This window comes from Mesoplodon densirostris, chromosome 18, assembly GCF_025265405.1.
Source record: "Mesoplodon densirostris isolate mMesDen1 chromosome 18, mMesDen1 primary haplotype, whole genome shotgun sequence".
Taxonomy (NCBI): Eukaryota; Metazoa; Chordata; class Mammalia; order Artiodactyla; family Ziphiidae; genus Mesoplodon; species Mesoplodon densirostris.
Genome location: NC_082678.1, coordinates 4,139,818 through 4,162,260, shown reverse-complemented (window position 1 = coordinate 4,162,260; position 22,443 = coordinate 4,139,818). Strand labels below are relative to the sequence as shown.

General features: G+C 47.0%; 1 protein-coding gene across 4 annotated transcripts in view; it reads right to left on the bottom strand.

The window, feature by feature from the left end:
• Positions 1–22,443, bottom strand: part of SOCS7 (suppressor of cytokine signaling 7) — a 34,100-nt gene continuing 11,657 nt past the window's right edge. Inside the window, exons 3-10 of one of the 4 annotated variants that reach the window (XM_060081619.1) lie at positions 22,179–22,283; positions 21,600–21,701; positions 20,578–20,708; positions 19,965–20,133; positions 17,385–17,513; positions 10,197–10,332; positions 9,638–9,791; positions 1–5,366 (exon numbers count right to left, since the gene is read on the bottom strand). In XM_060081619.1, coding sequence (XP_059937602.1) covers positions 9,668–9,791; positions 10,197–10,332; positions 17,385–17,513; positions 19,965–20,133; positions 20,578–20,708; positions 21,600–21,701; positions 22,179–22,283 — 896 coding nt within the window. In that variant the 3' untranslated portion in view covers positions 1–5,366; positions 9,638–9,667. Of the gene's footprint in view, positions 5,367–9,637; positions 9,792–10,196; positions 10,333–17,384; positions 17,514–17,603; positions 17,684–19,964; positions 20,134–20,577; positions 20,709–21,599; positions 21,702–22,178; positions 22,284–22,443 lie in introns of those variants that run through there. The other 3 variants (XM_060081620.1, XM_060081621.1, XM_060081622.1) reach the window with 3 other exon arrangements.

Here is a 22,443-nt window from a genome sequence, read left to right as displayed (position 1 = left end):
TTTAAGATTGGCCTGCAAGTCTATTTTAACCATTTAGTCATTTTTTATAGTTTATGAAAATAAATTATACAGCAACTATTTTAATAAATTAAGCACAAAAAGGTAGAGGAAAGGAGAAAAACTAAATGGGAAGACAAAAGCCAGGCCACGCTTTGGCTGGGAGGAGGGTGGCGTGGCTGAAGAGGACGGACGTGGTTGCAGGGGCGACGTGGTCCCCCTTCTGGCGAAGAACTGGCCACCACCCTGAGCCCAGAACGACACCCCTCTTCATTGAGTTTCTTAAAAAACCACCAAAAACTGTACAGCAGTGGCTGTGGCACGGGCAGCAGCAGTTTGGGCCTCCAACAAGCAGCCTGCCCACGGAGCGGTGCCTGGATTATGCTTCTTGGAGAAGGTTCTGGGCCTAACAGTGAGGGGCAGGTCCCTGTTCAAGCGAGCACCAGAGATGGAGTAGTCAGACCGGCCTTCCTGCTCCACCTGAGCTGGGTAGGGGGCTTAGGACGAAGCTCGGAGCGGGGCTGTGCGGGGTTTTGACCTCCTGGGTTCTGATCAAGAGTGTCCTAAGTTCACCTTACACTCCATCTCCAGGAGCAACTAGATCGCAGTCCAGCTGCGAGCAGACATTCAGGTCTTCCGCTGCCATGACTGGCTGCTTTTTGCCTGCCCCACTCGGCATTTTGGAAGAGGGAGTGGGAGGGGGTGGGAGCAATTCCAGGTACCCTCTGAGGAGATGAAATGGGCGTGAAGGCATGTCACAGACTCAGCACGCAGGACTGGCTTCCTGGGAGGTGGACGGGGGTGGGAAGGAATGAGAGAAGGGGCAGAGAGGACAGGATGGGAAACAGGAAGAAACTGGGGGCGCCTACCAGGAAGGTCAAGAAGCATGGAAAGGACAAAGACAATATGGAATCTGTATGTAAAGAAAGGTCTTTCCCTGGCAGATTAGAGAAATCAATAATTTAAATACAATTCCTTACTCTAGTTTTGTAGCTGCAGCATCTGAGTCCCCAGTGCCTCTGTCTCTATGCTCCAACCCCCATCTCACACCTCCCAAGGCTTCGCTATCTTTTCAAGGCCTCCTGTCGTTTTGTGCTGAGCATGAAGACTCCAATGTCAAAAGAGGAGAGATCACGGGGACTGGCAGACTTGACTTTGCTTTCTCGAGCTTTGTGGCCCAATAATCCTATAGCTATCATGGGGGGAAGGGGGGTCACGATTTTCTTTCTTTCTTTTTTTTTTTTTCTTTTTTAATAAAAAAGGTTCTACTCCCCAGGAGCAAATAAATCATTTTGAACTACTGATACACACTGCTGCAGTGAAAAGAAAGATGGCTACATGTATGCAATAGCACAAATTCAGTGTAAGAACAGCTGTGTTGACAATTAGAGATAAAAAGTCATTTATCCATTTCCCCCTTTCCCATGAACCAAACCAAGAGGATTCCCATAGGGAAAATGTCTAACTCAAAAGCTCTTCCCTTAGGGACAGGGGGCACGTCATTCTCTTAAAAGTGGACAACAAATGGCAGGTCTCCCCCCAGTGGAGATGCTCTCAACACCCCCACTGGTGGCAAAACTTCTGCAAATGAAAACACTCACACACACACACACACACACACACACACACACACAATGACTTTCAGACCTCCTTCCAGCAGCCAAAGAGCTATATATGCCAGTGCCTAGGCCTCCAACTTCAGGGCTCAAAGCCAAAGGAGAGGCAGGAGGGCGGGGGGAATCTAACCTAGAGGACACGTTTCTCCTATCCCCATTTCCTGCCAGGGCCAAGCAGGCTGTGCTCTTCCAGTCTTCCAGGGCCCAGGGTGAGGGCTGAAAAGGCTGGCACCCAGGGCATCCGGCTTTACTCCAGTCTCTCACCCCAGATCTGAGAACACTAACCACCCTCCCATTTGCCAGCACTTCCTGGATGTGCACTGTCGCGGGGGTTGCCGCCATCTCCACGTCTCTCCCAACCTTAATAAGGGGACTGCGTAATCAGCTCCGGTGACAAGTAGGAAAGGAGGAGGAGAAACCACGGCAGCAAGCTCCGCACCACACCCCCCACCTCAGGAGCCTGGGTGCTGCCGCCCAGGGCGGGCCTTCCAGGGTGTCACACTCACTGCACCTAGGCACAGGCAGGCAACCAGGCCAAGGTCACCGCCAAGTGTCCCGAACTCCTGGTCGTCACCCATCTGTCTAGTCCCCGCAGCAGAGCCCCCACCGCCTCACCCCCTGCGACCACAGCACACGACTTTCAAGTAGTAGCAGTAGCAGTCACTAACTCACAGTGGTTCACGCCCGTCCTGAGGAAGGTTACAGCAGACCAGTCATACACAAGCGAGGGTTACACAGGCAGGGCCTGAGGGTACTGACATCACCCATCCACAACTTAGAAACCAATGACGGGTCCCTAGAAGTGAGAACCTTTTCCGGTTTGTGACTTGAAAATACAATGACCAAGAAGCAATGAGTTCCCTCTGTAGACTGCATTTCAGTTAGCACTACACAGGATCGGCACGGGGGGCAGGGGCCCAGGCAGGAGAGGGGAAGGGGAGCTGCTGCTGAAGGCCGGCTGCACCTGTACCTCCCTGTTTGCTCTGACCAGGCTGGTGCCCGGACTCCTCACCTCCGGATGAAGCCTGTCTCCTCCTGCACAACTCTGTCTTATAGCCCACTCTACGGAGGAAGGACCAGGCTACGGCCTGGGCTGTGACTAACGCACAGACAGATTATGGACACAGTAAACACTACCCTTCCCGGGAGGAGAAAGGATGGTGGTGAGGGTGGGTCACGCCTCCTCAGCTGGTTTGGTTTTGTACCTGAGAGTATGGATTCTCCACTGGAAACCCCTGGTACCACAAGGGGTCCAGGGGCTCTGCCTTCCTCACCCAGGCTGTGCTGAGAGCAGTGAGGTCCCTGGCCACAGGCAGGAACCTGGCTGACTTCTGGCTTTGGGCTCCACCTCGCCATCATAACCCCTCAGCATTCAGACCTGCCTGATGACTAGGAAGTTTCGGTCTAGACCACAGCACAGAAAAAGGATTCTTTGATGCCACTGCTCTAACTTGGGACTGTGCACTGTTCAGTACACACCTGCAGATTCCTGCTTCTGTGCTCCTGCTCTTGTGTTTCTCATCTCACTGCCCTGCCCTCACCTAAAAACCAAAGTTTTTCACAGCACCAGAGCTTTCCTAGACCATCGATCTACACTGATCTTACCCACTCTGAATTTCTTTAAAGACAGCCCTTGATTCTCTCCGCCATGCTGAGTCATTCTCCAAATACTTCATGTGTGGCAGCCACCTAAAAGCTCCCTTAGGCCAGAGAATATGTCTTCCGCCTCCTGTGTCTTCCACAGTAGCTAGCCCAGAATCAGGCAAATGAACACTAAAAAGTAATTAAAAAAAAAAAATCCCACGTAGCCGCACAACAGCCACTCGAGGATCTCAGTGGATTCCAGACAGCAGGCTCTACAGCTGGGTGGCACTTTCTGCAAGATGGCAAGTTAATTTGTACCTTCAAGAGGCAAGACCCATAGGTTAAGCCAATTCCCGGGATCACAACCTTAACTGGTTGGTGATACTACCACGGCAGCCAGAGAGAGAAGAGGTACCACACGACAAATCAAAGGTGGGTGGGCTGCGTTTATGCTACAGAGCTCATTTTGTGGGCCACCTCTTCACAGCCAGGTAACAATGCAAGTTTCCTCCCTGTTCAGCTATAAGGAGGAAGAATGGTCATCCCATGCAGGACGTAAGGCAGAAGGCCAATGCTCCCAGATGAGGCGGTCCTATAAATTACAAGACACTGGGGCCTCACCCCAAACGATCAGGAAACCACAAACCTGACAATATTATTTATCTCATGCGATGAGGCAGATATAAGCATAGGGGAACCAAAAGAGGCAGTCTGTTGGAATACTTCCTGCCAAAGAGTAATAAAGATCAAACAGCTCAATTTTCACATCTTAATAGCAAACCTCTCCTCAGAGTAACTCTACAGAAAAGCAAACTCATAATGTTGTATGATTTAACAATGGCCAAGTTCAGAAGAGCACTGGAGTTTTTCTCCCTCTTCCTCCACTTCCATCTGGAAAACAGGCAACTCTCGAATCAGTATCTGACACAGACTCCCCAATGAAAGGAGGGCAAACAGGATCTAAGTCAGGAAAATGTTTGAGTCGCCAGAAAGAACTCAGGAAAATAAAGAAGCCCTTGCTACCTCCTGCTCCAACAAACCTAAGAACATGAGCTGTAATGCTCTCCTCCCTCCTCATTGATCTCAGACGTGCCATTAAGGCTGAGACACTAGGGAGCTTTCTCTAGGAAGAGCACAATAGCTTCGTTTCTCACCTTCCTCCACGTTCCCTCTCCCTAGCTGACAGACATGTGGAGGTAAGGAACACTGACTAAGTCATGGGTATGGTTTGCCATTAAGAATCTGGAAGCGCGCTCCATTAACTTCAGCAGCCCGGGACTGGAGCTCTGAACTGTTCCGGTGATGAGAAAACTATTGCCTCGACAGCGGCGGAAGCAATAGGAAGGATGCTGCCATGACCAGAGTGAAAGGTACAGTTATCTCGAGGGAATGGGTTGAGGGGAGAGGAAGAACAGGGCTAACTTGAGGTCACAGAACTTAGGAATCCAGTAAAACAAAACGAACACAGCTGCTATGAGAGGTGGTTCTGAAATCAGGTTCCTAAACCTTAAAAGCAAAGTGTGCGAGGAGTCACTGCTTCCCCCCGGCAGAGCTACGTGCCGGTTCTGTCCAGTCATCATCTGTTCGAGACTAGCCACCCTCCTCTCTTCCCTGCTCCTGCTGAAGCTACCCACGCCTACAGAGAAGCAGATTCTCAGCCCTCAGAGACTCCCGACTTGATGTGCACTTCTGACTCCTTCTTTTCCCTTCTTCAAGGTCAATGGTGGAGACTCGAATTCTGCCTTTGGCACCACCTGCATGACCCTCCCTGGCAATCCCCTCTCCTCCTCTCCTCTGCTTTGGATCCGCTCACCCTTGGCACCACTTCCAATCCAATGCGCACAGACCCCAGCTGCCTTTAGGGTGAGTTTTCCATACTGAGAAATGCAAATATCCAGAACAAAACTTCTGAAAAAGGAACAGTGTTGAGACTTCTTCCAGTTTTCCAAGGAGTTCATCCAGTTCCAGTAGCACAGGGCTGGATGTGACAAGGTGGAGCCCCACTCAGACAGTCTGGTCGTGTGCTTCATCCAAGCCCCAGGGCGGCGAGGGGAACCAAAGTCTTTGCTCGGAGGATCCCAACCCTTCCTACTCCTCTTGTTTTCTTCACTCCCCTTTTCATGGTAGCTTCATTTGGTTCTTTGAAACTGGAGCTTGGCAACCAAATGCCTAGGTAAAAAAGGGGATTAATTAGAGTGGCTCAATAGAGTGGAACCAAAATGGAGTGAAAGAACAGCCTCTGGAGGTGCAGAAGTAGAGCTCAAAGGGAGAATGGGGCCTGGAGAGCCAAGTGCTTCCACAAACACTGCAGCTGGCTGGGGATGCAGCAGTGGCCTTTGTCACGGGGACCTGAGCAGCCTACAACCTGGTCGCCCGAAAAAGGTCCTAAAATGACTAATACAGATGTCCTACACACTGCCTCCCTTCCCTTTCCCTTCCCTTTCCCGTTCCCCTTCATTTTCCACACACTCCCCCCCCCGCCGACTTCTTCCCTAAGGCCCACCTGCTCTAGGCACTGAAAAAAGAACTGAGTCCCTGGAGTAACCCCTGGTGAGCCAAGCTAGAAATAGCTGTAGGCTCTGTGGCCTCTGGCTATTGAAGAGGGCTGACATATAATCATGAAGGCCAGTGCCGCTTCTACCTTCTGATTTAAGAAGGGCGCTGTTCCAGCTGTTACTCTGTGCCCTAACTCCAAGTATCTTGGCAAAAAATTCTCCAGGTAAGAGCACACACAGACCAAGTGGCCCACTCGGAACTCTGAAATTAAAACCAGCCTGACCAACAAGAAATCATAATGGCCGAATTTCACACCTGAAAGGCCTTTCCCTTGGGAAGTGTTACTTCCCTTTTTCAGGGGGTCCTAGGAGCAAGTACAGCATGATGCTTATTCTTTGCTACAAGCAACAATCCCAGTGTCACAGTAAAAAGAGGCTCCGGGAGTTCAGTGCAATCCTTTGCCAATACGTGACTGCCCCCCACAGTCGTGGCAAATGGTTAGCCCCAGCCTATACCTGATCATATCAGGGCCTTTGTACTTATAGGATCCCCTGCCTAGAATGCCTGCTTCCAAGATCCTCTCACGGTTAACTCCTTGATATTCAAATCTCAGCTGAAATGTCACGTCCTCACAGGAGCCTTCCCTGATCATTCAAACTTGAGTAGTATGCTACCATTAACCACTAAACTTCACCCAGTTTTATTTTCCTCATAACATGTAAAGTCAACTGAAATTAACCTATTCACTTACATGTTGCTGTCTGTCTCTCCCTACAAGAACTGCAGCTCTGTGAGAACAGGGCCTTTGACTATCTTGCTCAGCACCCTCTTCCCAATTCACACTGGCTACTTTATAGATGTCTGCTGAATGAATAAACAAATGATGGGGAACTCACTAACTCCTATGGAAAACCATTCCATATTTGCATCTGTTAAAAAGCTTCTTCTAAAGTCGGACTGAAATCTGTTTAAAACTTATACTGTGGTCCTTCTCCTGCCCCCTGGAACCACACAGAGTAAGTTTAATCACTCTTCTTTAGGAAAATCCATCAAATACTTCTTTTGGCCACCAAGCCCCTCGTACCCTAAAACTTCTCTGGTCCATGATAATCAGTTATTCCCCACACGATGAAGTGTGGAGCCCCCCACCATCCTGAACCTTTCTCTGAATGTGGCTGTGTTCGTGGGGGCCCCTCCTAAGGCACAGCACCCACAGAAACGGTGCTCTAACTGAAGGGTCCCAATTACTCCTCAACAGCGCAGTTGCGTAGTTGGGCCCCCCTAGTTCCCCACCCTAATCAATGCAAAGCCACCAAGCAGAGAAACCCTCCTAGACATCAGAGCACTAAGATGTTTTAGGAGACGCTTCCAAGGGCACACAGCTCGCCGACACAGGCACACCTCGTTCAACTCGCTTCGCTTCACCGCACTTCACAGACTCTGCGTTTTTACAAATTGAAGGTTTGTGGCAATCCTACATCATCAGATGATGGTTAGCATTCTTTAGCTATAAAATATTTTTAAATTAAGTTATGTAGATTTTTTTTAGACATAATGCTAGTGCACACTTAACAGACTACGGTATAGTACAGATAAAACTTTTATATGCTCTGGGAAACCAAAAAAGTCTTGTGACTTGCTTTATTGCGATATTTGCTCTCTTGCAGTGGTCTGGAAATGAACCCAAGGTATCCCCAAGGTATGCCTGTAACTGAAGACATGACAAATAAACTGTACATCCAGCCCAGGATCCATTAAGTTAAAACTCCCGCAGCCTCCTGGAGATATCATTTCTTGCTCTCTCTTCTTCATTCCTTCTCCCCTTGCTAAACCTGGCTCACATGCTCTCCCCCTCAGTAGCACAGGATCAGGGACCACCAGAGCCAAGAAGAGACACACAGCTGGGTTCACCTGAGCCACAAAAAAACCCAGAGGACAAAAACACCAGTTGTCATTTTCTCCCATTATGAAGAGAACTGAGAGGGTGGGGAGAATTAAAGCCCACTTTTCACTCTAAGGCTGTCACTCCTGTGGGTTATTCCCCTTAGTTTGTTTTGTATGGGGGATGGGAATGGGAACAGAGGAGGTTAGAAGAGAAGCAGAAGAATTCAGTGCTTAAAAAGGACACTCAGGGGTTTCCCTGGTGGCACAGTGGTTAAGAATCCTCCTACCAATGCAGGGGACACGGGTTCAAGTGCTGGTCTGGGAAGATCCCACATGACGTGGAGCAACTAAGCCCGTGCACCACAACTACTGAGCCTGCGCTCTAGAGTCCATGAGCCACAACTACTGAGCCTGCATGCCGCAGCTACTGAAGCCCGCGTGCCTAGAGCCCGTGCTCCGCAACAAGAGAAACCACAACAAGAAGCCCGCACACCGCAACGAAGAGTAGCCCCCGCTCGCCGCAACTAGAGAAAGCCCGCACACAGCAACAAAGACCCAACGCAGCCGAATATAAATAAATAAATAAATAAAATACATAAATAAATAAAAAGGACACTCAGGACTTCCCTGGTGGTCCTGTGGTTAAGAATCTACCTTCTAATGCAGGGGACGCGGGTTCGATCCCTGGTCGGGGAACTAAGATCCCACGTGCTGCGGGGAAACTAAGCCTGTGCACTACAACTAGAGAGCTGGCGCGCTGCAATTAGAGAGAAGCCCACGCACCACAACTAGAGAGAAGCCCAAGCGCCACAACGAAAGATCTCACGTGCCACAACTAAGACCTAACACAGCCAAATTAATTAATTAATTAATTTTTTAAAAAGGACACTCCTCAGTAAAAGGGGTTGGGGGTGGTCTCTGCATCCCAGCAGTAGATCACTAGAACGTGAGATCTTGCGCGTAACCCACACCACCAAAATCACCAATTCTCTAGCAATTTTGCTCCTCACTCCCCTCTACCTTTCAATGTTCACAGTAGTGCAATTTAAGAAGACTTTTTTTATTTTTTATTTTTGGCTGAGCCCTAAGGCATGTGGGATCTTAGCTCCCTGACCAGAGATCGAACCCATGCCCACGGCACTGAAAGCGCGGAGTCCTAACCACTGGACCGCCAGGGAATTCCCAAGAAGACTAATTAGAATTCATATGTGCAAACCAGTATTCCAGGGCCTCCCTGGTGGCGCAGTGGTTGAGAGTCCGCCTGCCGATGCAGGGGATACGGGTTCGTGCCCCGGTCTGGGAGGATCCCACATGCCGCGGAGCGGCTGGGCCCGTGAGCCATGGCCGCTGAGCCTGCGCGTCCGGAGCCTGTGCTCCACAACGGGAGAGGCCACAACAGTGAGAGGCCCGCGTACCGCAAAAAAAAAAAAAAAAAAAACCAGTATTCCAAGATATGTTATGGGAAAATAAATGAACACTCAGTGTAGCAATGGGAGAAGAGCCTCTTAGATAAATGAATTCCTTAGTTAATTCATTTATGCTTTTCAACAATTTACTTCTCAGTGGCCCAGATGGAATTCTGAATAGAAGAGCGAGCTGTTTTTTCCTCAGCCCCATATTCCAAGCCGTGGGACAGAGTGGAACTCTCAGTGAAGTGCATGCCTGTGACAATTAAGGGCATTTTGCGTTCCCTCTGATGAAGTTTTCTTCCCCTTTGCTTTCCTGCTTTATATGTCATTTGTGCGATATCAGGGCGATCAGCCAAAGTAGGAGAGAAGGCTGCACACTTAGCTGCACCTGTGTGTTTTCTTTATATATATTCAGTGATGAACGCAGTTGGTGCTTGGCAAAGACTCTTTAAGCCTCTTGTGTCTATCTGCTCTTCTCCCAATTGGGGTATGTGCCCCCCTGGGACTCCATGATCAAATGTGGCGACTCCCTGGACAGGTGCCTGGATCAGGGTATACGCGTGGGGTGAGAGGAAGGGGGGACGAAGCCCAGTGCATGATAACCGCCCAGGAGGAGACTAGGCTGGACAGTGAGGCAGAGGGGTGGCATACCCTTGGTGGTGACCAGCAGGGGGCCCCTCGCTACGTGGAGGGTTCCAACACCTCTTGCTTCTGTTTGGAAATGAGCTGCGCTTCCTTTAGAGACAGGTATACCTCTTCCTGAGGATCATAGTAGTAGAACTTTCGGATATAAGAGATCAGAGGCCTACGAATAACACAAGAAGGATACACACAAAATGTTATACATAGCTTATAAAAGAAAGACCGCCTTTAGTCAACCCTCCCTTCTTTTCAATCCCTGTATGGTTAAGACAACACCAAAGGCTCCTTGTTGCCCCGACAAAATTCCCACTCTCTCACTTATTATAGTTCTGTCTCCCTCCCTCTTCCCACCTCCACAGAGTCTGCAGAAGGGAAGCCAACACACACACACCCCTTCCTCCTTCCCGGCTGTAACGTGACATTTCTAAGTTAGGTGCTAAGACACAGGAGAAGTGAGAGGACAACGCCTGTGAGTTGCCAGGCTCTGCCTGTACACTCAGCTTGCAGGCCTCACGAACACTGTAACTAACCCTCCATTCCTGCCCCACCTCTAAAGGCCCCCTTGTACTTAGGCAGTGGGAGATCCGGGATGTGATCTATCCGGACGAGCTGTCGGATTCGGAATCGGCAAAGGTGCTGGAGGGATTTGACATTGCTGAATCGGGACACTGGATAGAGCAGCTGGACTGGAGTTGGTGGCAGTCCTTCAAGAACGAAAACCGAGAGAAATATTCAGATGACGCTATACGGCTAACTATAATTTTCCCTATGAAGAGAATCCAGGGAAGGGAAATGGGGCTTCTTTACAGTTCATCTATGTGTTCTCTGCAAAAGCTCCCCTCCACAAAGGACCGCTGATTTCCATACCACCACTACCATATTTCATACTCAAGGGAATCTATGCTCCCCTGCTGCAGGCCTCCCCAGCTTCACTCTTAACAGCTAAGAGTCTTGCTCTTCAGAACAGCTCAATGAAAAATGCCGAGCTACAGACTTTGCTCGGAGCCAAGTGGCCAATCCCCGGCCCAAGGCTCTCAGTGAAGGGCAAGAATCAAAGGTATCCCTATTGGGAATGGGAGACACTTGTTTAGCATCTAGAGTACCCTGAAGGTGAGGACTCAGAAAGGCTGCTCAGAGGGGTCCCCACCAAATTCCACCTGAGAGGCTGGTAAGCAGAAGGCAACAGCTAGGATCAAATTTTTTTTTTTTTTAAAGAAGATGTTGGGGGTAGGAGTTTATTAATTAATTAATTTATTTTTGCTGTGTTGGGTCTTCGTTTCTGTGCAAGGGCTTCCCCTAGTTGTGGCAAGTGGGGGCCACTCTTCATCGCGGTGCACGGGCCTCTCACTATCGCGGCCTCTCTTGTTGCGGAGCACGGGCTCCAGATGCGCAGGCTCAGCAGTTGTGGCTCACGGGCCTAGTTGCTCCGCAGCATGTGGGATCTTCCCAGACCAGGGCTCGAACCCGTGTCCCCTGCATTGGCAGGCAGACTCTCGACACTGCGCCACCAGGGAAGCCCAGGATCAAATTTTTTAAGCCTGTCACTCCTGCCATTTACTTCAAGCCGGGACAGTCACGTTTAGCTACCTCTTACTCCCCACCAACCCTCCACCCCCACCAACCACCCTCCTTGCTTCTGAAATTTTAGGTTGGGTACAGGAACAGAAAAAAAGAGGATGATGCTTTTAAAAGAAAAGCAACTACAGTAGCTTGGGCAAGCTGGAATTGGTACTACTCTGCACACAAGTGCCTGATGACTAATGCCAGCCACGGCTGATGGGAGCCCCACACTCTTATGTTTCATCACAATATCAGCAGACTCAGTGCTGGGAAATTCCAACCCCCTCAGGGGTCAACACCACAGAATGGAGACACCCAGAATGTCAGGGACACTGAAACAGCTTCAGGGGAACAAAGAATACCCTGGTTTCAATAAACAAAGGGGCTATGGAAAGTAAACAAGAAAAGTGCTCTCAGAAAGAATCTGAGTTGCAAAACCTTTAAAAGAATTCTTTTCTCAGCCATTGCCATATCAAAAGAAATTCTGTAGACAACTTGTTGGGAAATAAAATATCTAGTATTTTTGGAGTTTAATTTCAAACAGTTTTTTTTTTTTTTTTTTGCGGTATGCGGGCCTCTCACTGTTGTGGCCTCCCCCGTTGCGGAGCACAGGCTCCGGACGCGCAGGCTCCGGACGCGCAGGCTCAGCGGCCATGGCTCACGGGCCCAGCCGCTCCGCGGCATATGGGATCCTCCCAGACCGGGGCACGAACCCGTATCCCCTGCATCGGCAGGCGGACTCTCAACCACTTGCGCCACCAGGGAGGCCCTCAAACAGTTTTTAAATTTTGTTTGAACGCACGAGAAGCAAAAATTAAAGCTTGCAGATTGCCTCCCAAAGCCCTTTCATGGTCGTTAACAACTGGATTTCTAAAAAAAAATTGAAATACATGTTATGCTAAACAAGTAAGCTTATCTTAAAATCATTTAACTCATTTAGTCTTCAAAGCCATATTCAGACAGATAGCACTATTATCCCCATTTTACAATGAAGAAACTGAGGCCTATTGAGCTTAGAGAATGTGCTCACAGCACAGAACCAACAAAGCTGGCCTTCCTTGAACACCTGCTCCGTCTGAGGAAGAGTTTAGCCCAGGGAACCTCCAAGGAGGGTCCTCCAGGAGTCTCCTCAGAGTGCCTGCCCCTGTGACTGTCTGACACGGGGGCTGTCCAGACAGTCACAACTCCTTGATTCAGGACCAGCCTCTCTTAGTCCTTGACTTCTCACCCCCATCCCTTCAAATCTAAGGCTTATATTTTGAAGCACTGTAGCCCTCCTCCACCCACACACACCATTAAAAAAAAAAAAAATTCACACATGAATTTTTCTCTTGACTATATTTAAACTCAAGTGGTTTTAAAATGATTGGGGTTCAAATTCCTCTTTGAATTTTACCCTTTCTCTCATGTTTTAAAAATAGTCTTTAGTAAATTAAACTATGACAAATAGAAAGCTTCCTGGGGGCTTGGTTGTAATATTGCTAAACTCAACATGACGTTTCAGAGATAAAAGTAATTTATGCACCTAATTATTTATTCCCAAAGAAGGACTAAAGGACTTGTGCTTAAAGAGGTCAGGATAATAAGTAGCATACAATTATCTGATTGTTTGCCTACTTGAATTTTAATGACCATACATACTTGCCTATTTAATTGTGTTACTTTTAGCCTTAAGTTCACAAATAGCAATTTGAAACCTGTTAATTCTCTGACATTCCCTGGTTTTGTCCGCAAACACAGCAAATGATTGAAGCTCTCACATCCAGAGCTTGTTAACAGATGAGGTCAGAAATGGAAATAAATCCAACATAAGACACCAGTGCAGCGAAAGTGAAAGACAAGGTAGAAGAGTGATCATCAAGAACTTTCCTCTGGTCCTCAGGCCAGGGTCCTGGGCACAAATCCGGTTTCCAGCCCCTTGGCTATTTTCTCTTTCCCCAAAAAGGAGCAGGTTAGGAGTGACAAACTTCTTTCAGGTCTGAGCACCCAAACACCCAGGTCTTCCTCCCACAACAAACTGTTCCCTGAAGGCCAGAATTATCCAGCCCCAAACTTGTCAATAGGGTCGAATTGAGAAATCCTAGGATACAAGGAAGACATAGCCCTAAACAAGTAATCATGGCCTAAATGATGGTTACACAAGAGGAAGCGACCAATTTCCTTACAGTTATCCAATTCAAAGGGTGATTAAAAAAACAAAAAGTGTTTTCTCTTCAGGCACTTCACAGATGATGGAGATTCTCCCAACTAAAAAGGACACATTCACTTTGAGTTCTGGCTCTCAAGAGCAACAGAAGTTTTGTGCTAATCCAATCACATTCTCTTTCTGAGATTGCTGCTTGGTGTTAGGGGTTTAGTTTACAACTGTGAAATGGACCAGACTGAGGTGTAATCAGCAACCTCAGATTTACCATGACCATGCTCCAACACTGCCATGAGAAGAGATAAGGGGCAAGCCAAGCTCAGGTGCCATCATTTTTACCAACGATTCCTCCCCCAGAGGCGAACTATTCCACTTATTAAATTCCTTCTGCTCCTTACTTGCCACCATCCAGAACTTTCCCATTAGTCCCAGCTTTAAAATTCCCATAATCCCTGGCATCCTTTTACACCAGTCTGGATGTGCTGCGACTGCATCCAGCTCTAGATCTGAGCCAGAAAAACCTGACTTTGCATCCTGACTCTGCAACTCACTGCACATCAGTTTCTTAATCTCTATTTTATTTTATTATTTTTATTTATTTTTTTATTAGTTTCTGCTTTATGACAAAGTGAATCAGTTATACATATACATCTGTTCCCATATCCCTTCCCTCTTAATCTGTATTTTAAAAAAGAAAAAAAAGAAAGGGAGACTGTAACATCCCTTCAAGGGATTTTGTAAGGGTTAAATGAAATAGTACTAGCCCCCTGCAGGCATTCAGTTATCATCATCCCGAAGTCTAAACAAAAGGGCTCCTTTCAGAATGCACCGTGTTACAATCCCTGGTGCAGGCTGACAGAGCTCAACCTACATTCTAATCACTCTACCACTTGCTCACGGGAATCCTCCCCCCTAAGAGAGTCAGCCTCACAGGACGCCTAGACCTCTGCGATAAGCCAAGGAAGGCAGCAAACAATGGTAAAGGAGAACACTGGCCTTGCCTTCTTTGTCCCAATCCTTCAAAGAGAGGTCTAGGGGTAAATACTAATTCGCTTTGCCTTGTCAACTTGATTACAATTTTAAGTGCAAATGGATATCCTACCTGCAGCATGCCTCACAGGTCCTAGAAAGACAGTCTCCACGAATAAACACAATTCTGACTTCTTTATGTCCTCTCCACAGATCCCAGCAAACTCAACCTGCAATTGGCTAACTGCTATTTTTTTCCCAGAACAGAGGGTGGGAAATAAAGCACAAGATTTGGAGTTAGTTCGTCCTCAGTTTGAATCCTGGCTTCAGCACTGAGTAACCTTTAGAGTAAGTGGCTTTACTTTTTTTTCTTCTGAGAAAGTCTTTATTCCTCCTTTATTTTTAGAAGATAATTTCGCTTGATACAAAATTCTAAGAGAGTGGTTTTTTGTTTCAAAACGTTAAATATTTCAATCCACTCTTTTATTTCTTGCATGGTTTCTGAAAAGAAGTCTGATTTAATTCTAATCTTTTGTTTCTTAATAGGTCTTTATTGGGGTATAATTGCTTCAGAATACTGTGCTAGTTTCTGTTGTACACCAAAGTGAATCAGCCATATGCATACACATGTCCCCATATCCCCTCCCCCTTAAGCCTCCCTCCCACCCTCCCTATCCCACCCCTCTAGACCATCACAAAGCACCGAGGCGATCTCCCTGTGCTACGCTGCTGCTTCCCACCAGCTACCTAACGTTACATTTGGTCGTGTATAGATGTTGATGCCCCAGCTTCCCCCTCCCACCCCGTGTCCTCAGGTCCATTCTCTACGTCTATGTCTTTATTCCTGCCCTGCACCTAGGTTCATCAGTACCATTTTTTTTTTTTTAGATTCCATAGATATGTGTTAGCATACGGTATTTGTTTTTCTCTTTCTGACTTACTTCACTCTGTATGACAGACTCTAGGTCCATCCACCTCACTACAATTTACTCAAGTTTGTTTCTTTTTATGGCTGAATAATATTCCATTGTACATGTGTACCACATCTTCTTCATTCTTGGGCCTCACCCTTAAGTTTCCTCACTGACAAAATGAAAATAATCTTTTTTTTTTTTTTTTAGTAGACCAATCTATTAGCTAACTTTAGGGCTGTTGCAAGAAATTAGAGCTACTGAAATAAAGAACCTGACAAAGCACCTGGCACATGATAGGCACTCAATAAATAGTAGCAATCACTGCAAGCTCTGACTCTTAACACTGTTAAAAATCTTACTTAAAATTTCTGCAGGCAGGGCACATTTGTGGAATGAAACGTGCTATACCTGAGGAGTGCAAGATTCCATGAAGTCTCTCAGTACTCTACAAGTAGATACATGCTCCAGACTTCAGAATCCTCTGAGAGGGTTTCCCTGGTTCACCCACAAACAGAGCTGATTACCCACCCTGTCCCTGTCAATCACTGTCATGTCTTGTATTGAATTTAACATGTGCTCTTGCCTTTATCTTCCTACCTGTCCCCTTTTTAAAGCTAAGAGCTCTCTGAGCATAGAGAAGTGGCTTATTGTTGATACTGAGTTTAAAAAAATAAATGTTTGTTTGTTAAATAAATACCCCCAAAGCCACAAACTCTAAAGATTGCTAAGCAGAGTCAGTTCCTGTAAGAAAGGATTCTAACATTTTCCTTTTAATGAAGTCAACTGCATGAGACCCAACTGTCTTGACAGCACTGAGGCAAATACTAAATGAAGTGAGAATTAATACAGTTCACACCCTGTCGTGCCTTACTGAAACCACCAAGATTATAAAACACACTCCTGTAACCTGGTTCAATCCTGTTACTGATGTTCCGCTGGAGGCTTCCCTGTAACTTCTTTTTAGAGCAATTTCTTGGCACCCAGTTTGTTTAAGAATCTTAATTTGATTCAATGGCAAAGCATGAAGTTCTCATTTTAAGTGCTGTTTGTATCTTACAAATTTCCCAGTTAATGTGCTTGCCATTTTACTTTTTTCCAACACTAGAAAAGCAGATTCCTGCAAACCGTCCCTTCTCCCCACCCTTCAATAGAGACTATATAGCTACCTCCCTACTTGGGCAGAAAGACTACATAACCACACCAGCAAGGATGGGAACGGCCCAGTGCTCCCAAACGGAGACTAGTCTCTGTATTCAACACTGGTAGGGATACGGGACACGACAAAAAGTATCTACTCTTTGGACTTCCCTGGTGGCGCAATGGTTAAGAATCCACCTGCCAATGCAGGGGACACGGGTTCGAGCCCTGGTCCGGGAAGATCCCACAGGCCGTGGAGTAACTAAGCCCAAGCGCCACACTACTGAGCCTGTGCTCTACAGGCCGCAAGCCAGGACTACTGAGCCCGCATGCCACAACTACGGAAGCCCTTGCGCCTAGAGCCCATGCTCTGCAACAAGAGAAGCCACTGCAATGAGAAAAGCCTGCACACCACAACGAAGAGTAGCCCCTGCTCGCCGCAACTACAGAAAGCCCGTGCGAAGCAACGAAGACCCAATGCAGCCATAAATAAATCAATAGGTAAATAAAGAGTATCTACTCTTTGACAGAAAGTTTCGTACAAATGGACAAAATCCAGAGCAGACTGCTATTAAATTCAGCCTCCTTGACACTCACCATTTCTAGTGAATACTCTTTTACTTTCCCTGTTCCCCAAGGAGATGACCTAAGAGCTCTCTGTTTCACATGTAAGTGTGAGATGCCTGGATCAGGGACAACGAGATACCTCTGCAAGTTAAATATTCACACGACTCCTGGACATCAGTGGTGGGATCAGTTTTTTCATTCATATGATCAAAGAAGCAAAGATTCCTTCTCAATATGTTGAGGGATCAAGTCCTACTCAATACAAGGGCAGGAGATTAGCCACTGGGCTCTAGGAAGAGTGGTTGCTACAAGAGCCAGGAAGAAAAGCTTCAGGTAAAAATGCTTCAAGTGTCTTTGGTTTTGGTTTTTTTTTTTTTTTGGCGGGGGGAGTGCAGGGGAGGGGATAGAGATCCTACGCTGGATCATACCCAAGTCAGGTAAATAATTAATGTAACTACAGCCTTACCTGGAACCCTGGATCTCAAGAAATAGAGAAACTTCCCATTCTTGGAGTGCATGATGGCTCTCTTAATGAACTCCACCACTGACTGACAGCGATCCTCAAACTTGGGATGACACCACAGACTGAAGGTTCCTGCCATGGAAGTTAAGGAGGGAGAAATGCAAAACTTACTTCGAAAAGCTTTCAGAGGCTTGCTTGAACAGTTCAATGATTCTCACTTCCGGGAGGGTGGTGTTTAGTCAAGCTGAGTCAGACAAAGGTCCCTGTTCCTGCTTGTTCCACAACTAATGGAAAGATGTCGCCTTTAATAAGACACACATTAGGTCTTACAAGGTTTTTGTTAAACAATAATAAATTCGAGTCAGAAAAAGAGATATAAATAGATCTTGTTGGCTATCAACACAAATCTTTAAACCACAGACCATAAAGAAAAGACTGCTATAGCAAAAGCGAGTTTAAATGAAATACCCTCAAAAAGATCTAAGCCTTCAAGTATGCATGGAATAGTCCAGGAAAGACAAGAACAGCAGTTTTTGTGGGTCTCACTCATTCATATGTGTGTTAGGCACAAAAATCGAATTCTAAGTCTTTTCTTCTGTAATTTCTAAAATCCCATGCTCCAACATGTTACAAAGATCCCACCCCAAACTTTAGAATCCCAAAGGCAAAAGGGAATCTGAACTCCCATGACTTGAAAAAAAAAAAAAAAAAAAAAAAACTCCAACAACTAAAGCACTAAATCCAAAGGAGTCACAAAAGGGATACTAATCACTCAAGAGAACTATAGATTTGAGTCTCCCTAACTACTCTCACAGGATCACTTTAAAAGACGAAGACAAATGTTCCATTGCAAGCTGGCAACTGAAAGGCCCACAGGCTTCTATTAAAAATTCCATTTATTCAAGGAAGAAAAGTCCCTTTGAACAAAAAGTAACTGGAGAACCATTTGAAAACGCCCTCCCATTCCTGGCATCTCACCTATCAGGAACCTAGAAGTCAAGCATTTATTCATCATTTCCATGGCCTAGTCACTTAACATTTTAATAGGTTTATAAAAGCACTTCACTCTGAAATGCTTTGGTTTTTTTTGTTTGTTTGTTTGATTTTTGTTTTTAGAAACAGCAGGAAAACAGGCAGCAGTCTACCCCCCAGTTCTCTAATTCTCAGGTCTTTGGACTGAAGTTCCTTTCTCTTCATGCATCTCAAAAGCAGAGGTGGAGGGGCTTCCCAATGCAGGACACATGGGTTTGAGCCCTGGTCCAGGAAGATCCCACATGCCACAGAGCAACTAAGCCCGTGCACCATAACTACTGAGCCTGCGCTCTAGGGCCCGCGAGCCACAACTACTGAGCTCGTGTGCCACAACTACCGAAGCCTGTGCACCTAGAGACTGTGCTCCGCAACAAGAGAAGCCACCACAGTGAGAAGCCCATGCACCACAATGAAGAGTAGCTCCTGCTCGCTGCAACAAGAGAAACGCCCCGCACGCAGCAACGAAGACCCAATGCAGGCAAAAATAAATAAATAAGAAAGCAGAGATGGGGGCAGAGGAAACCATGGACAAAGCTATGCTGACCTAAACAGGTACTTCCTGTCTAACAAGAGAAGCAAACCAAATAAATCCCGCAGCACATGGCTGAGAGCAGGAGAGAGACAGTGGTGCCTGAGAAGAGCAGGAAAGAGCCCCTTACTTGAAATGCAATATCTAATATAGCTCATTTGAAGTTGATCACATGTGGGAAGAGTATGAGGGATAGGGGGGCAAGTCCCTGAAACTCCCCAGAGTTCTCCACACTTTTTAAATTTGTAGCATATTACAAATTTTTGACAAAGGATGTATTAGCCAGCCCTACCACCAATGACCATCACAAGTTTGTGGCCCAAGTCAGATACAGAATGCCCATCCAGACTGCAGTGTTGAACAAGTCAGCTTCTCGACATCACTGGAATATTAAGCACAACCGGACCACAGAGGGGGAAGTACTGCCAGGAAGGAAGATAGACAGTCTAAAGTACGTTGATCCCACAAACTCTCGTAGAGTTCTGATGACTATTTCCTATGAGACTACAAAGCTGACCAAAAGAAGACATAATTATCGCCACGCTGCCTGGCAAGAAGAGCTGATGTGACTGTCAGGCAAAGAAATTCAGAACAGAACAGTCACAGGATCCACCAACTCTCCCCTTTGTATATATGATTTAATAGTAAATATCTCTAGATGGTAAGTTTGATTACAAACCAAAGTTTGGAAGAATGTGTCTAATGGTCCGAGGTTATCTCTTCTACCAAGAGTTTGACTGGCTTTGTTCTGTTCTTCAACAGTCTTCTTCAGACTCTCCAATTTAGTAGACCAGATGCTGAGAATACTTTTACACGGCACCCTTAGGCTCCTCCCAACCCCCACCAACATTTCTTCTAGTGATCGAAACCAGTGCCCATATCAGAGTTCAACTGAGTCTACGAGATTTTCCTCCCCGTTCACAGTTGCGTTTCTATGAATCCTTCCAATGAAAAAGTCAGATAGCAAAGTAGGGCAAGGCAAAGGGGGACGAAGGCTTCCTTCAGACGCCAGCACCTCTCACCTCTGTAGTGCTCCATTCTGGTGTGGTGGGTGATACCCTGCGATCGGAAACTGAGGCTCAGGATGTAACGGGGGTCAGAGCTGTCGCGGACCAGGAAAGAACCATCGGGCTTGCCTTTCAGCTTCATCTCTGCATCTTCCCAATTCATCGGCCCCCAGTACCAACCACACTATCAAAGAAGAAGTGGTCAAGCAGTTAACAGAACCGAGAAATGTCAACGTTTTCAGCACCATGTCTCTTGCCGCAAGAACCCCGTTTCCAAAACGCTGCAACAGGTAAAAGCTGCGAGGAGTCTCTCAACCATTAGCAATGAACACCAGGTTCATCCCACTCTTAGGCCTCCAAAGTAACAGAAAAATAATTTTACAATTCCATTACCAAGGCCCTACAAAGAAGAGAAGAGCGGCCCGGGTTAACTATGTAAACATTTCTCCATCACGTTCAGATTTTTTTTTTTCAGATTCCATTTTACAACATCTCTTATAGAACTAATAACAGCAGCATACTGTTTTGTCACTGTAAATACAGAGGCAAGGAAACTACTCTTCCTCTAAAAATAATAAAAGGGGAGCTGGTACAGAATTAGGAGAATGCAAGAGGAGGCACCACCTACCTTCTCCAGCTCTCGAAGGCTGGCTGCAAAGCTGCTCGAGTCGGGCCGGTAGAGGGGACACTGGAGGGGTGGCGGGGGTTGGCTGTGCAGGGATTCGGCTGCTCGGAGGGGAGCGATCCGGGGAAACGCATCTGCAGGGCAAGAAAGTGGCGGTCCCTTGTCCACCCTCATTGTTCCCAACCTCAAGTAGACCCTCCCCCCAAAACAAAGAGGCTAACTGAAGAGGGGCAAGGCATTAGAAGATAAGCTGGAAAGGGTGGAAGCCAAAGCAGCGGGCAAGAGCTGGATGGGCTGAGACAAAAAGCTGTGTGGGCCCGTGTAAGCTGTGAAGGATGGGTGGGGGCGTTCAACCCCAGGAAAGGGGTAAGGAGCAGCTCACTAACCTGACTAAGGTGACTACTTCAGGGCCTTCACCAGCCTAGAGCGATTCCAACTTCTCCCACCTCGAGGTGAAGTGCCGGGAAAGCAGCCTTGGAAATAGTGACTCGCTTACTTGCCCGGGAAGAGCAATCATTTTGCCAGGCAAGTAGACTTTGCCAGGCGAGTAGAAAATAATTCATTTCATTCATTTTATTCCTTGGTACTGGAGGCTGGCAAAGCAGGTGTGGGCTACTGAATGCTTGGTACTTATTTACAAGGCCGCAGTAAATGTTAAAAGCTTAGAAAAACCACAGAACTTTGAAAACCAGCAACATATTAAACCTCCGCCCTCTACTGAAATTAAGGCAGTTTCCTAAATGATACCGACTCAAAGACTGCAAAACAGTTTCAGCAGCAAAGAGACAAAAATATCCAGTAGTCTTTTATCTCTACCAAAAATCAGATTCACCTCCATAAAGAAAAAGGGTTAGAAAAAACAGTTCTTGGCCTCATTTCCAAAGAGTTCTGGTCCAGCCAAGGAGATACAATTTAAGCTTTCTCATAAATTCTGTTATTTCCATAAATAAATTTCTCCCATCCTTCAGAAGTATATCACTTGGTACTCCCCACTCTTGCAAGTCCTGCGTCTAGGCTAAGCTAACCTGGGGCATGAGGTGGAGGAGGCGGAGGTAGGGGGAAAGACTGCAGGGAAGACCCCATCGGAGCCACAAGGACAGATGTAGGCAGCGTCCCACTGATATCATCTAGAAGAGAGAACAAAAGCAAGAGGTTCAGAAATATGGGCACAGAATGAGCAAGGTGAAGGCAGAGGAGAGGGAGAAGGATCATCAGGCTGCCCTCTGGGGCTAGATGGCCTGACCTTCACCCTGTCTTTTTGCACACAGGGCAACAATCATCTTAATCTGGTTTCCTTGGCTTGAAAGCAGGAAAGTAAGGATATCCCTAAAGCTGCCCACTAGCAGTAGATTCAGAGCAAGATAAATACCCTTTATAAATAAATAAAGGTCGAATCAATATATGGACAGTAGATGTTATAGCATGCAGGTAAGAGACCCATTTAACCACTTCGGGAGAGGACAGGGGTGCTGAGAAAGGGACAAGAAATAATTGGGCCATCATGAGAAACCCAGGAGCTTGTTTGGCTCCTGGCAAGGAACAACAGGTCTATAGAGCTCACCCTCCCACTAGGGCAAGAAGACAGAGAGGGGAGGAAACTATACCTAGGAGGCTGAGGCTTCTTCTTGGAGGAGGAGGGGGAGTTGGAGGGTGTGGAGAGGTCAGGCCCCGCTGAGAGATGTCCACGTCCACAAGTGACACAGTTTCGCCTGAGGGATTCATGGAGCAAGCAGGTTACAGGAGCACCTTGCCCAAAGCCGAGGCCAGGAAGCAAAGGGAAGCAGAGGGCAAGCAAGGGAGGCTAGAGAGGTCCACGGCTCTCAGAAAGCTCAGAATCTAATGCTCCTTGGCTGGAATCCCACCCCCCGC